The 13,893-nt window shown below is 40.2% G+C and overlaps 3 protein-coding genes across 4 annotated transcripts in view; 1 reads left to right on the top strand and 2 right to left on the bottom strand.

Moving 5' to 3' along the window:
• LOC111948909 (uncharacterized) overlaps positions 1-3,052 on the bottom strand; it is a 124,832-nt gene extending 121,780 nt beyond the window's left edge. The window contains exon 1 of the mRNA XM_078932574.1: positions 2,093-3,052. Within this exon, the coding sequence (XP_078788700.1) occupies positions 2,093-2,150 (58 nt within the window). The 5' untranslated portion in view covers positions 2,151-3,052. The remainder of the gene's footprint in view (positions 1-2,092) is intronic.
• Positions 3,053-3,410: 358 nt separating this feature from the next.
• On the bottom strand, positions 3,411-7,541 carry gpatch4 (G patch domain containing 4). 2 transcript variants are annotated; one of them, XM_004078365.5, is made up of 8 exons: positions 7,413-7,541; positions 6,534-6,609; positions 6,392-6,465; positions 6,225-6,317; positions 6,039-6,155; positions 4,544-4,659; positions 4,123-4,173; positions 3,411-4,041 (listed from the first exon to the last, which is right to left on the bottom strand). In XM_004078365.5, exons 2-8 carry the CDS (start codon positions 6,607-6,609, stop codon positions 3,600-3,602), a joined length of 969 nt encoding a protein of 322 aa, XP_004078413.1. In that variant the 5' UTR covers positions 7,413-7,541; the 3' UTR covers positions 3,411-3,599. The 2 variants fall into 2 exon arrangements, with proteins under 2 accessions (XP_004078413.1, XP_078788695.1); XM_078932569.1 differs by lacking the exon at positions 7,413-7,541 and adding an exon at positions 6,715-7,330.
• Positions 7,542-9,148: 1,607 nt separating this feature from the next.
• The window catches only part of pear1 (platelet endothelial aggregation receptor 1), a 65,582-nt gene continuing 60,837 nt past the window's right edge, over positions 9,149-13,893 (top strand). The window contains exon 1 of the mRNA XM_011485781.4: positions 9,149-9,753. The gene's annotated coding sequence lies outside the window, so the exon portion shown is untranslated. The remainder of the gene's footprint in view (positions 9,754-13,893) is intronic.

The raw sequence follows: 13,893 nt of genomic DNA on the forward strand, positions 1-13,893 counted from the left end.
GCGTTTTTCCATGAAATGTTTTTTTTTCTCTTTACTTTGGTTTTTACTTTCATTTTAATTACCTTTGAGTCTGGTCTGAAAGCGGCGATGCTCTTTGTAGTAAGATGGCCTGAAGCTCTGCAGACGTCTTCCGGTGTCAAACTACTACACCTCTTTTTTAGTGCATCTCATCACAAGAAGGGAATTGAAAGCAATGGTGGGGATTCTGACTTTTGTTTTTTCAACTTTCCCACTTCATACTTGTCTTTTTTTGCACTTGTTTTTCTTTGTATCTCACATCAACTGATTTTTCAGAAAATATCAATTAAATTTACTACTAAGAGATAATGAACCAGTCTGCCAAACATGGCCTGTCATGGCCAACTAATAAGCCAAAAAAGTAAAAAATAAGTTTTCAGCTACAGTAAAGAAAATCTGAACTACTGCACAGATGGATGAGTATATTGTGCATCTAAAAATAAACCGTTTGGCGGAGAACATAGAACATTATAAACCCACTTAAAAAGCTAAAAAAAAAAAAAAGTGAATTTGCATGATATCAGCTCTTTAAATAAAAATGGTTGTACCACCTTAGGGCCCTGTCCACTTATACAAGCGCAGGCAAAAAAAAAAGTTGAATGTAAAGGCAGTGTAAATATATTAACTGTTTTTTTTAATCATACTTGAACAAAAATGTGTCTAAGAACTTTCTGAGCATGTGTTCTACGAGTTAACCCTTGTGCTATCTTATAGGGTCCAAATGACCCCACCCTTACATTGGCGTATTCTCACTACCATGACAGAGGTGGATAAAGCTTTCATGTAATCCATGGACACCAGTGAAGATCCCAAATCATTGAAGAAAAAACGTTCAGCGCACTGTCTATTGGGGTCAAGATGACCCCACTCCCAATGTTAAAGTGCCTAGGAAAGCACAAGGGTTAATACATTTCTTTTAGCCACACTGATGCCAGTGCGTGTGAACTTGTATAAAAATATTTGTGTTTTGCAGTTCAATGAAATATACTGTATAATAAAAATTGTCATAACTTCTGAAGCATTGAAGGCTTATGTTTATCTAAATTGTGTTTCTGGCTTCTATGGTCCCTTTATATATGGACAATTATAATATATCCAAGAAAATTAGTGATGGAGTTCATGACTGAAAACTTTAAACCTACACTACCATAAACAAGCTGGAACGCAAAGACAGCAGGCTGCAACACGATGGCATCCAAAACAAAATTACAGCATAAAAAATGTCATAAAACAACATAATATTCATCACAGGCAGAGGCTGTCAAATATAAATATTTGGTATCTCTGCAATAGTCAAATAGTTAAATGTAATTAGCTTGGCGTCACCCAAAAACACTGACAGCTTTAAAGTTCAGAGCCTTAACGTACAGCAACACTTTATAATGCCTCCCATTACACACAGCACAAGTCCATCAAAAACTATGATTTAATCTTCAGTCTGCAATCAGCACTAAAGACTTGCAAATCCTGTTCATCGCAGGTTGACTTCATTTGTAAGTGTACATTGTATAGTTTTTGGAGAATTTATGTGTATGTGAAATAAAATAAGGTTTTAGCTCCAAGAAACCAAAGAAGACAATACAATCAATTTAATAAAATACTTAAAATATAAATCCACTTTGCAAGAACTCCCTTCATCTTATCTGATATAATTGTATTTATTTATTCATTTATTTATTTATTGCCTCAGATTGAACACTTCCAGTTTAATTTCCGATAGTTTTGATGTAAATTCGTCGTTTTCACCACCAAACTGCTCTTGTTTTCTTCTGTGGTCCATTAATTCCTCCAAAATGATTGTATCTAACACTAGCCATTCAAAAAAAAAACAATCATAAAAAGATAAAATAAAAATAAAAATCACACACAAAAAAATTAATACATAATGAAGAAAAAATGGAGAAGGAGAGGGGGGGTAACGTACCTCAAACCTTGACTTAAACGTCACAAACTGCATTGATTGACGGCCTTAAACTTGGAACCATAAATGCACATGTTTCACTTGTATCCCTGTTCTGTTAACCTCACAGGTAAAGAAATTCTTCCAAAGCTAGCGTGTTGTGTCTGGACATACCTGACTCCACCTCTTTGAGTTGACAGAAGCGTCCAGGCGCGCGGCGCGTTAACGACATTAGCAAATCATCCTTCCAGCGCGCGTGGCCGAAGATCCAAGCTAATTACCGGAAGTTGTCTAATTTGGAGTTGACCTATATATTTTCAGCTTAAAAGTATTTACTTTGCCTTTTCCTCCACAGCTTCACCTGTATGACTTTACAGTTTACTCATCATTTGTACCAATCAGGATCAGCAGACAGGACCTAAAATTCTTCAAAAAGCTTCAAATTCAGAGTAAAAAAAAGTGAATTATTTTACTGTATAAATCCTGAAACATGATTAACTGACTTTTCAAAAAATGAAATTTTACAGTGTAACATGTATAACACTACGCAGAAACTTTGCAAACAAAAATGGTTAAATGTAATTTTTTTCAATAAAATGCAGACATCTCAAGCATATTTGTACTTCTATTCCTAAATCTTTCCAAATAAGAGACACAGATTACATCATGACCACATCACATGTTCAGTTGTGGACCAACAACAAAGTTATACACAACTGATATAAAAATGCAGAAATTATTCTTACTTGTATTTTTTTGTTGTTGTTGCTTTTATTCATATTCACAATAAGATCCAACACAATTTATTTGGTGTCTTCCAAATAATTATATTTGTCTAGCTGAACACACACATGTTCACATCACAGGCCTTCCATTTCTGTGTCCTTTTAGATTTTGTCTACCTTAATTTGCATTTTAGCCTTCATTGCCGTTTTTATCGGCATCTGTGTTAAAGGGCAGGACTGTGATCAGTTCATGTTCTAAAGAACAAGTTTTGTCCACACTTCAGAGCTGACACACAATCTTTATCTCACTTACTGTTCACTCCAAACTTCCAAAATTCTTTAATCTCCCAAATATATCGGTTCATAAAAACCTTCACTGCTACATTTCCCACTTCGCTTGTCCCACAAAATCTACTTCCAGTTTGGCCGGCAATCATTATCGCAAAATGGTAGTGGCTTGTCACATTTTATATTAGAAGGGGTTTATCATAAGTTTTAATTAAGGGGAGTGGCTTGTTTCATTGAAAACATTCAGATTGTGAACACAAGTTCAAGTACTTTGTCAAGAGAATAATATTTATTCAAAGGATACAGAAAAAGCATCAATAGCACAAACCAGGGGATAAGTATTAACTTTTATTATTTTAATATACTAAAGTAGACACTGGTTTAAGTGTCAATTTCATGAGTTTTCTGCAGATGTTTATATTGATAAATGGAAAATGAGCAAAAAATATCAGAAACAGCAGCAATAATAAGATCATCTCTCATGTTTTTGCATTTTTATTAAAAAAGTTTGTTAAAATTCTCATCTCAGAGGAGCAGAGTCATCGTTTGCTTCAAACTGGAAGAAAACTATTCCAAACAATTGTTTCCATCATCAGTCCTGTGTCTTTGACTTCTTCTTTTTCTTCTTTTTCTTCTTCAGAGGAGGAGCATCTTCTTCATCAGCAGGATTAAAGTCCATGTCCATTCTCCTTTTTCTGCTTTCTCCTTTTGCTCTTCTTCGTTGTCTCGGTTACTTCTGCTTCCTCTTCCTCAGGATCAGGATCTTCCTCAGCCGGTTGATTGTGATGTCTGGACGTTTTCCTCTTCTTCTTCTTCTTGACTTTAGTGAGCAGCTCACACGTTTCATTCAGAGTCTCAGCTGTTCTACGCTCTTCATCGTTTGCAGGGCAGACTTCTTCCTCACAGCTCTCAGTAGATTTTTTCTTCTTCTTCTTTTTCGGCCTGCGCTCCTTCGCTGCCTCCTCCTCTGGGCTTGGAGAACCCTCTGCGACACAAAGCGGCGGAGAACGCTGCAGCTGGTTCCTCTGTCCGTACCGCGCCATGAACTCCGCCTCCTGCTGCTCCAGGCGGGCTAACTTGGCGCTCATGGTGAGGCCGTGCCGCGCTCCTCTGAAACAGTCGCAATAAGCAAAATGAGTCTTTATCAAAAAAAAAGATTCAGCTCTACAGTATCTTCCCAAACAAACGTACTTGTGAGCAGTGCGCCCCCCGCAGGCCTTCATCAGATCAGCGTCAGATAACCTGTTCAGAGCCAGAGGAGTCAGGTCAGTTCACACAGCAAGAAAAATTAAGAACTAAAGCTCAGATTAAGTTTTATTCAAACAAAAACAGCCTCAAGAAGAAACATTTCCATCCAATCAAAGTTCTTTTTGTTCACATGACTTCATCCTCTAGAGGAAAATTCTCTAAAACTGGGATTTGTTTGAAGTGGTTTTATGATTTATGACTAAATTCTGCATCAGTTTGTAATGAAATGAAGAGGAGCAGACCTTCTGTTCTGTTTTAACACTGAGCAAAGAAGATAAAAGACACCCTCAGATACATTTTCATAAAAACATGAGCTGTAACATCCTATGATGACCTCAGTCTCTACAGGAGCATCTCATCTCACTTGTTGACACTGGAGAGGTCCAGTTTCTGCTCCTCTTCCTCGTCTGAGCTGCTGCTGCTGCTGCTGTCATCCTCCTTTGGCTCGGGCTGCTCCTGACCCGCCAGCAGTGTGGCAGACTGCAAGGTCAGCAAATCAGTCAGAGAGAAAGACACCTTTCATGGAAACATGACAGAGTTTCACTGGAGACACTTTTCTAAAGAAGGCTGGGTTAAAAACGATGAAGAATATGCAGATGTTGGATGCAGCTTCTTTTCTGCTCTTTAGCGCCGTCTGCTGACCACACACATCTTTTGACCTCAAACGCATCAATGTTTGTGTGAATTCATAGGCTGCCTTAATAAAGATGATAAATTCAAAAAACACTAAAAAGAAGATGAGGTTTCACAGAATGTGGAACTATTGACCTATGTTCTGTGACTTTAGGAAAACATCTGGACATCTTTCTGTGATGAACTCATTCAGACGTGGGTTCATTAAGAGTTTTAAAGGCTGGCTTCACTGAACACAAACCCTGCACCAGGATCATCCCGTTTTAATGTTAAGTCAATAAACAGATGCAATGAGAGGTCCTGCGTCGCGTCGAAAGCAGTGCGGTTCTCTAACGGCGGCATGTTTCAGGTGATGTCACTACATGACGGGATATTTCCAGAGCTCAATTATCAAACCTTTGGCAAAGAATTTAAATCTCATCAAACAATTAGAAACTCAATTAGAAACAATTAGAAACACATCACGTTTTGGCCCGTGATGTGTCCAAAACCAACCTAGAGGAGAAACTGAACTCTTTTCCTTCTTTGTATGGAGACAATAGTAAAAGATCCTCTTGTTTTACTTTTATTTTTTCCCTCCTCAGACTATTGCCGGACAGCGATTCGTCAAATCAGGTCACAGAGAGACAGAAGTGCAGCTGAAAGTGACCGTCCTTCAGATGCAGCTCCTGCAGTAGACGGTGAAGCTCATCGTAGCGGGAGAATCTCTGAATGATTTCATGAACGCAGACATGGAGAAGGGATTACCGATGCTTTTGTAAGGCTCTGTAAAGTAGAGAAACCTGATCTCTCAAAATCATATCTGTGCTCTTCTATATTGTAGCGATGAGCTGAAAAACTTTGACAGTATAGTGCCTCCAATGCAACTAGTTTACAAACACACTTTGGACAAGCGTCAGACAGCGAATTTGACACAAATCCAAGCAGGTGTGGCGGATGCAAATTCACGTGAATTATGTTCGATGTGAACGCAGCATAGGAGCAAAACAAGAGTTTTCTCTTCTGCTGCCAAACACACTAAAGCAACCAATGAAAACGCTTAGAATAGATCAAAAAATAGATCAAAACATGGTCGGAATGAGTCTTAAAACCAAAACCACCCCGCCCAGTTCTCTCTTATCCAGAGAGGCTGAAATCAGAAGGTATTTGCTCCTGTGAGGGCTCGTGTCGGCCGAGGCCGTCCCAAACCAAGACTGGACTTTCAGAAGAAAAGACAGAACTCTGACCTTCACGAAGCATCCGTACAGTTTGTCTTTAGCCAGCGCCGCCTTCCGTGGTTTCCTGTTGGAGATGGTGCCGCCTTCCTCATCCTCCTCTGTCGTCTTCTTGACCTCAATTCCGTCCTGAAGCACAGGAACTCCTTAAAAACAGCCTCGATGACCTGACTTGTGATGGGAAAGCGTTGACCCCACCTGATGGGCCTGAACCTGCAGGCTGGACGAGGCCTTGTTGAAGACGTGATCCCACCAGTGGAAGCTGAACTGCTCTCCTTCTCTGTGGCCCACCTGCAGACAGAGGGGGGGTCAGCCCGTGGAGCAAAGCAGGAGTTCATGCTGCCGGAATAAAAAGGCCAACTCACTCCTCCTTTACCACATTTCACTTTCACTTTGATGGGCTCCGATATGCCATTTTCTGCGCGCCCCAGGCCTTTACCTGCAGAGAGGGCGGGGTCAGTGACACGCCTGCAGGGAGGCTGTGAATGAAAAGGGTCAGAGCCTTACCGTGTTCCCAGCCGTGACGCAGGAGCTGCTGCTCTGCAAACGCCTGGCCGCGGCTTTTCTCCGACACGCCCGCCATCTGAACAGAAACAAACGATGACCTCAAACAAAAACTGCATCTCTGGGCTGTGACGATTCTGTCTGATATGCATGAATTATAGCAGCTGATTCTGAAGAAGCATACGTGAATAAAACGTGACAGCACTGAGACCAAATATAAGTTTGGTGGAAGGAGGATGATGGTGTGGGGTTGTTGAGTTTTTTAGGAGCTGGGCTGGACTTTCCTAGGATTCCTACAGTTTTAAATGTAAACAAGCAAAATAAAATAAAACCAAAAAGAAATCCTGAGTCACAGCACAAGTTTGGTCAGACTGAATAAAATTCAAAGCTCCTTCATGACCTCTGACGTCATTTTGTTTTTGTTTACGTTCAGGCTGAAAGGTGATTTCATGTCAGAATTTCGGCAGAAATAGAAGTTTTGCTGTCACAAATGGAACCTGTTGCTCTTATCAGCTCATTTATCCTGTGGTGTTCCTCTGGGATCTGTTTGGTTCGTTTATTTAATGACGCTCCTGTCTCTTATGTAACGTGTCACATTATCATGTTAACTTTATGAGTTTTCCATTGAATTTAGACGTTTGGTCTTTTGAGCTTCCGCATTAATCCTACAGATTTAAAACTGAACTAAATTTCGGGACACATTAACAGCAAAAGATGATTCTGTATTTGATAATATTTCGACAGGAAAAACTTCCACTAAGGAGAAAAGAGGTTAAACATTCTGCCACGCGGACGAAACCGACTAACAACTAAAAACCGGAACCACCCGGCTTTGCCAGTTTAACGACCCTTTATACCGAACAGAACCCGGACTTAACAAACCTGTAGTTGCCTTTTCTTCAACCCACGAGGCTCAACACGGAGCCGGCATGACACCGGAAGTTGTTTTTATTCTTCTTCCGCTAAAAATATATGAACAATTTTTTAATCTGTTTTATTTTCTATTTACTTATTCAATTTTATTTATTTATTTTGATATATTTATAATCTATTTTTAAAAAGGTAGAATTCAAAATGAAATGAGATTTTAAAGTAAAATATGAAATCCTATACTATTAGGAAATGCCACCACACACCACACTGCCCCCTGCTGGACACAAATGTCTACTACAGTCAAAAACAGTTTAACTCATAGTAATCGGAAAATGCATTTAGTACATTTTCTGTTTTCTCTTCTGTTTTCTCTAAGTTTTTGGTTCATTTCTGTTGCAGATTTAAAATATGATCTTACTGTTATTCAATATGTTAGTTCAAAATAAAACGTTTACCTTTTGACAGCTTGGGTTCCTAAACACTTGGAAAAATAATTGAACCACAAAAATATGTTTAACCGTTGTTATATTTAACTAGGACTATTCCAAGCAGTAAACAATAGCTCATTTCCGCCGTTTGTCAACAAAACCTTCGATTAAAAAGAAATCTTGTTTCTATTTTAAAATCCTTTCTTACCAGTAGGTGGCAGCACCTTACACCAAAACAACAGTGCAGAGAGGTTAAGGTGACTTTTAACCCTTGTGCTATCCAAGGCACTTTAACGTTGGGAGTTGGGTCATCTATACCCACTAGACCGTGGGCTAAACATTTTTCTTTAATGATTTGTGAACCTCATGAATATATTCGATCCAAACAAATTTCTTCTTTGTATAAAACTTGTTTTTAAATCATCTTCTTGTGTTTAAAAAACTAAAACACACTATTTCAGGTGCAATAAACTGCTTTTGTGTTGTTTTAGTGATGTAAACAAACACATTTTTGTTGTTTTTTTTCAGCTACATTTACAATAACTTCATGTTTTGATGGAGATCCTCCTCTTCAGTCTTTTATACGATGAAGGAACTGGTTTGACGTGAATGTCAGAGGTTTGCTGCTCTGCAGTCTGGCCGTGTGCATGAACATGTTCATGTTCTGGAACAGTTTCAGTGACACGGACCCCACAGGTTGCTTCCACAGAGGAACCGCTGCCTCTGTGACCTGCAGGAAACCGTCCGGCCTCCGTGCAGCCAGGATGTTTGCTCCAACAGGCTGTTTGTCTGTGTCAGCAGGGAGGAAAAGAACCACTGTGGACGAGCTGCTCATCCTGAGGAGACCATTACTCAGCTGTCAATTCTGAAATGAGTCAATGAGAGACAATCAGCACCAATTTAGAACCATTTCTCAGATCGGAATCATCTGTTTGTTGCTAAAGATGCTGGATGGAGCTGCAAGAACCAAAACTACTGACTTCAGGTCAGGATAACTTCAGAAAAACAAAATGTTAAGTCCAAAACACAACTGAGGTCCAAACAAACAAACCTTCCTGAAACAGTAAATCTGACATTTACTTCCTGTCTTTGGGTGTCTCCCGCTGCCTCCTTCTTCTCCTTGAAGCTGCTGTGGTGCAGATTTTCTGCTTGGATCATTGTTCTATGGTGTGACCCAGTTTCAGACACACCGGCTCACAGTTTTATCCCAAAAAGCCCTCATCATTAGCCCTCCACCCCATGCTTTACCAGTGAGCAAATATGCTGAGATTCACATGTGAAAGTTCCCATTTGCTCCATCTGTCTTGTTCAGATCATCCTGCAGTTTCTCTCTTTTTTTTTTTTTCTTTTTTTTGCAGTTTCTCTCTGAGTATGGTGGAGGAAGGGTCGTGATGGGGGCTAAATCTGAAGTTTTTCAGTGTTCTAACAGTTTTATTCCGTTTATTTCTTAACAAATGTTACATTGCACAAAAACCTGGAGTCCTTTCAATAAAACAAACATTTTTATTTTGAATCTGCATCAATATTTAGACACGGAACCTCAAAAGTCGAGCTTCTTCCTCGTAGTTCCAAGTTTGACAAAGAACTCAAATAAATGTCAAAACCACATTCAGCGTCCTCCTAAAAGTTCTGCAGGCGGCCAGAAAGCAGGAACAACACTCCCCATCTCCCCCAGGACCTCCCAGACCTCCTCTCTCTGCTCCATCACTCCTCCTCCTCCCCCTCCCCCCGCGGTGCCTCCATCGTCTGTCACACATTTTCCACTTTCCTCGCCTCTCTGGATCCTCCCCCCGTTTGGACGCAGCGTCTTCCAGAAAAACAGATTCTCCTTCGGTGAGGTCCGTCGGGACTGAACGGGATCTTTCTCCGGGACCGGTTTGGAGTGAAATCCTGACACAAGTGGCGCAGAAAGCCCGGCGGAGGTGAGTCTGGCGCCGCGCGCGCAGCTGCGCGCTTCGGATGGATCAAAAGTTGATCCAAAGGATCCGCAGAGATTTCGGTCTCAGCTTTTTCACAGAACCTGTGGATCTACTAGAGTGTTGCATTGGGTCAGATCTGTCAAACATCGACGTCATTGCGTTTGGTTTCTGATTTCAGGCAAATTTTGACTTTTTTTTCTCCTTAAAAACCCTTTGGGCTCCATTCTGAGAAAACATCAGTCACTGTGATAGTTTTACTGCGACACTTGTGGCTTCAGCTTCTTTTGTTTGTTAAATATTTGTTCTATTTTTTTCTTACTTCTTTTATATAGATGTGCAGGAAAAACATGTTTGTTAAAGTGTCAATGAGATAAATAAAGGCTTTGCTCCGAAGTTTGTTTCATAGTTTGTTTTGTTAGTTCATCTTAGTTCCTGAAACTGATTCTGCAGAGATTGAGCAGCTTTTGGGAAACAAACACAAAGAAGTTTGTTAGATTCAGCAGGAGAAGTTGGGTTTGTCAGCAGATATGAAATGTGCAAAAGAAAAAATGTACCTGATTGAGCCTTTGGGAGGATGTTTCCATGGAAACGCTGGTCCTGCAGAGAAGAGCTTTCTTGTTTGCTTTGTCCTGAAGTGACGTTGACCTCACCTTAAAGAGGGGGGGCCAGGAGTAAACAGCACGGATACTTTTGATTTTGAAAAGCTGTTTTTTTTTCAACACAAACACTGAGGAGGAACAGGAAATCTTTGACCCTCACCCTGCAGGAGGAGGAGGAGGAGGAAGAAGTAGAAAACGAAAGACAGGAAGCAGCGTGTGAAGCAAAAACAGAGGGAGGGATGCTGCAGAACCAGAGAACCTGTTTAAAAATCCTCAGATGTAGACGTCTGAACTCATCAGCCTTGGTCGATCCTCAGATAAAAACAGGTTTTAAAATCATCTTTAAGCACAAACACATATTTTAAACAGTTCAGCCAATCCGGAATTTGATGAATAAACAGGTCCAACTCATGTAGAAACTACAATGTAACTGAACTCCATCCATCCATCCATATGCTGGACTCTCTGAATCTTCTTCGGGGTCACAGGGTCCTGTGAGCCTGTTTTCAGCTGTTGGGCGAAGGAGAGGCTGAGCTTATCGTTTTTTACGTTGTTGAAATACGTGCAAATTGGACTCAGGGCCCCCTCCCATCTAAATGTGTGGGTGTGTGTGTGTGTGTGGGGGGGGGTGTTAAATATTAGCTGTGACAAAAAATCGGCAAAAAAAGAATGTCTGAAGCATATTCTGTGAGAGAAATCAGAAAGACCTGAGAGGAAAACTAAACCAAAGCCAATCTGACTCATTTGGGACCAAATTTGACCAAAAACATCAACAGTTAATGAATTGGCTGAGACTGAATTGAGACTAAATAAAGACTAAACTGAGACTGAATTGTGACTGAGCAGAGACAGAAATAAGAATCTGAAGTTCAGCTAAAAGTTTTCTAAAAATGACAGTGTGAAATAGTTAGAGAGGAGCATCTTTTCCAGGGAAATTGGAAGATTTTCCATTAGCGTTGCACACATTATAGACGTGGCAGCGTCACACAAAGCGCCAACAACAAACAAACTGGGCTCCATGCTGTGAACACCGTTCAGTTTAGAATCTGTGTTTTTTCCTGTTTTTCTTGGCTGTCCGTCTCCTCTCTGGCTCTCGTTTATTTTGGAAAGTCCGCTTTGAAAAGGTTTCCAGCTTCTGTCAGAAAACATGTGAGTTGGAGCAGAGCATCCATTGTTTCCCCTCCTCCGTTTGAACTTCATGAAGTTGTTGAGAGTTGATGCAGGGCCGCTCCTCTGGTCACAGAGGAGCCATGAAACATGGCGGCTGTGGTTTGAGCCCCTGTTTGATACCCAGCGGCTGCCGCTGACTCATCCTTCAGTCTGAGATGAGTTTCTGCTCTTTTGATGTCTTTGAAGGATCCTCTTGAGAGACTTTTAGCTTCTGTTTTGGAAGACCGACTGTTGGAGCATCAAATAAAGAGAATTCATAGTTGCTTGTTGACAAATTGACTTTATTTTGTGACTGTATTCTTCCGTTTTTTGGCTTTGGAGCCAGAAAACGACTGTAAATTCAGCTTTTTTAAACTCTTTGATAGCTAAAGTAGAACTTTGACGCTGAAGTACCCCTGGATTTTATCAGACTCTGCTTCTGTCTGTGAGAGGAAGTCAGATGTTCAGCCGAGATAGAAGCTTTGCTGTCACTCATGAAATTTCTACATTAATTCCTTCACCCTGTGGTGTTCCTCAGGGCTCTGTTCTTGCTTCAGTCAAAGTTTCCTTTATTTACTTTTTAAAAAATCAAAGTAATACATAATATTACAAATGAAACTATTGACTTCACCCTCTGTACAAGGTCAAGGTCCAAAATACACAGTAACTTTGTAGTAACTTTGTAGTAACTTTCAGTAACTTTGCATACATGTCTCTTTATTATGTGACAAAAAAAAGATTAGATTAATATAAAATAAAATGATTTCCTGCTGTGAGCTTGAGAAAACGGCAGAGTTATGGTTATAAAGTCCGATGAAAATTATGTTTTTAATATGTTCTTGTAGCATTTTTTTGATGATGGGGGAGATTTATTAAGATTATTACGTTTTTTTTTTAAAATTCAAATCGATGTGAATCAGGAGCAGATAAAAAATTGCAGTTGAAAAAAAATCCTGCAGCAGCGGCGTAAAAGCTGGAATCAGCAGGACAAAAGCTCCCTGCTCCGTTCCATTGCGATGGATATTAGTGCAAGCTAGCAGGAGAACTCTCAGCAATGGGGAAAGGAAGGGGGGCGGGGTTCTTCCGTGCCAGCAGTCCCGTCCACAATTTAGAGGAAAATTTCTCCTTGTTTTTAAAGATTTTGGCTAAAAACATCGTATTCCTCACTCAAAGTCCCTTTTACAATATCAAAAGATGATTGGAGTGAGGTTTTGAGGGAACCTTTTTTATCACAGTTTCATAGTGACACACATTTACGACGCAGTAATTCCAGACAAAACTAACCTCTATATTCTGTATGTTATATGGTTTCAATATGTCAATAATGTGGGTGTAATAAATGTAAACTTTGGTGGCTGCAGAAGATTTGATAAGAAAGTGGAGAAACAAAAATTCCGTTACACACATTCATCAACTTCAGACAGGAAAATAACTTTCTGGATTTACGACCTTCATAAATTTTGAAATTCAAATCCATTTAAATGTCCCGTTGTCTGTGTGGATTTATTTCCAAACATCGAGTTCAACTGTAGTCCACTCTGCACATGCAGTAGTCATGGCAACGGCGGCAGTTCTGCACAGAGTTTGCTGTTGTGACTCTATTCTTGTTTTATGTTTTGTTTGAGTCTTTATGGAAGATGTTTTAATCTTCTGCAGTAAAAGGCCATACAAGGCAGTTCATGTCAGCCGGTGTCTGACTTTGGGGAGGGAATCAGCAGCCCTTTGAAGTCTGAGCTATTTGGAGACTCAGCAGCTATAAATACCTCTGATCAAGGACGCGGCCCGACGTCGAACCTGAAGACCAAAAGAAAACATTTAGCAGAGACGACACAGAAGCTCCACAGTTTTTTTTCCTCACTTTTTCAACCGTTTTTGTCTCTTTAGACTTTGGCTCTGGGGTTCTGGGTCCTCCAGATTCCAGGTCAGACTGGTAACAGTCGGTTCAGGACCACGTGTTGGTAAACTGAAGTAAAAATACAAAGTATCTAGATCTCTGAGAGCTATTTCACAACGGTCTGTTTGGCCTGTCCAAGTTTGTTTTTTCAAAAAGTTGGCTTTGTTTGGGAGATGTGAAGGTTCTCCTGAACCGTAAACTGACAAGTGACCTCTGGTCCTCCTGGAGGCAAGACTTAGTCCATATGGAAGAAAACTCTGGTCCTCCTGAAGACAAGACTCTCAGTCTACATTGCAAATGAACTCTGGTGCGGTTCAGCAACAGTGTAAATGCAGGAAGGTACAGAGGAAGTTACAGACCTACAGAGGAAGGTAATATTATAAATTTTTAGTTAAAAAAAAAGAAAAGACAGGGACACAGTGGATTCTAAAGGGGGACAGAATAATGTGCTACATGTAAACATGGTAAAGTTCATAGTTTAGTCTAGGATTCAGGACAGTC

This window comes from Oryzias latipes, chromosome 16, assembly GCF_053564925.1.
Source record: "Oryzias latipes strain Hd-rR chromosome 16, Olatipes_Hd-rR_3.1".
In the NCBI taxonomy this organism is placed as follows: Eukaryota; Metazoa; Chordata; class Actinopteri; order Beloniformes; family Adrianichthyidae; genus Oryzias; species Oryzias latipes.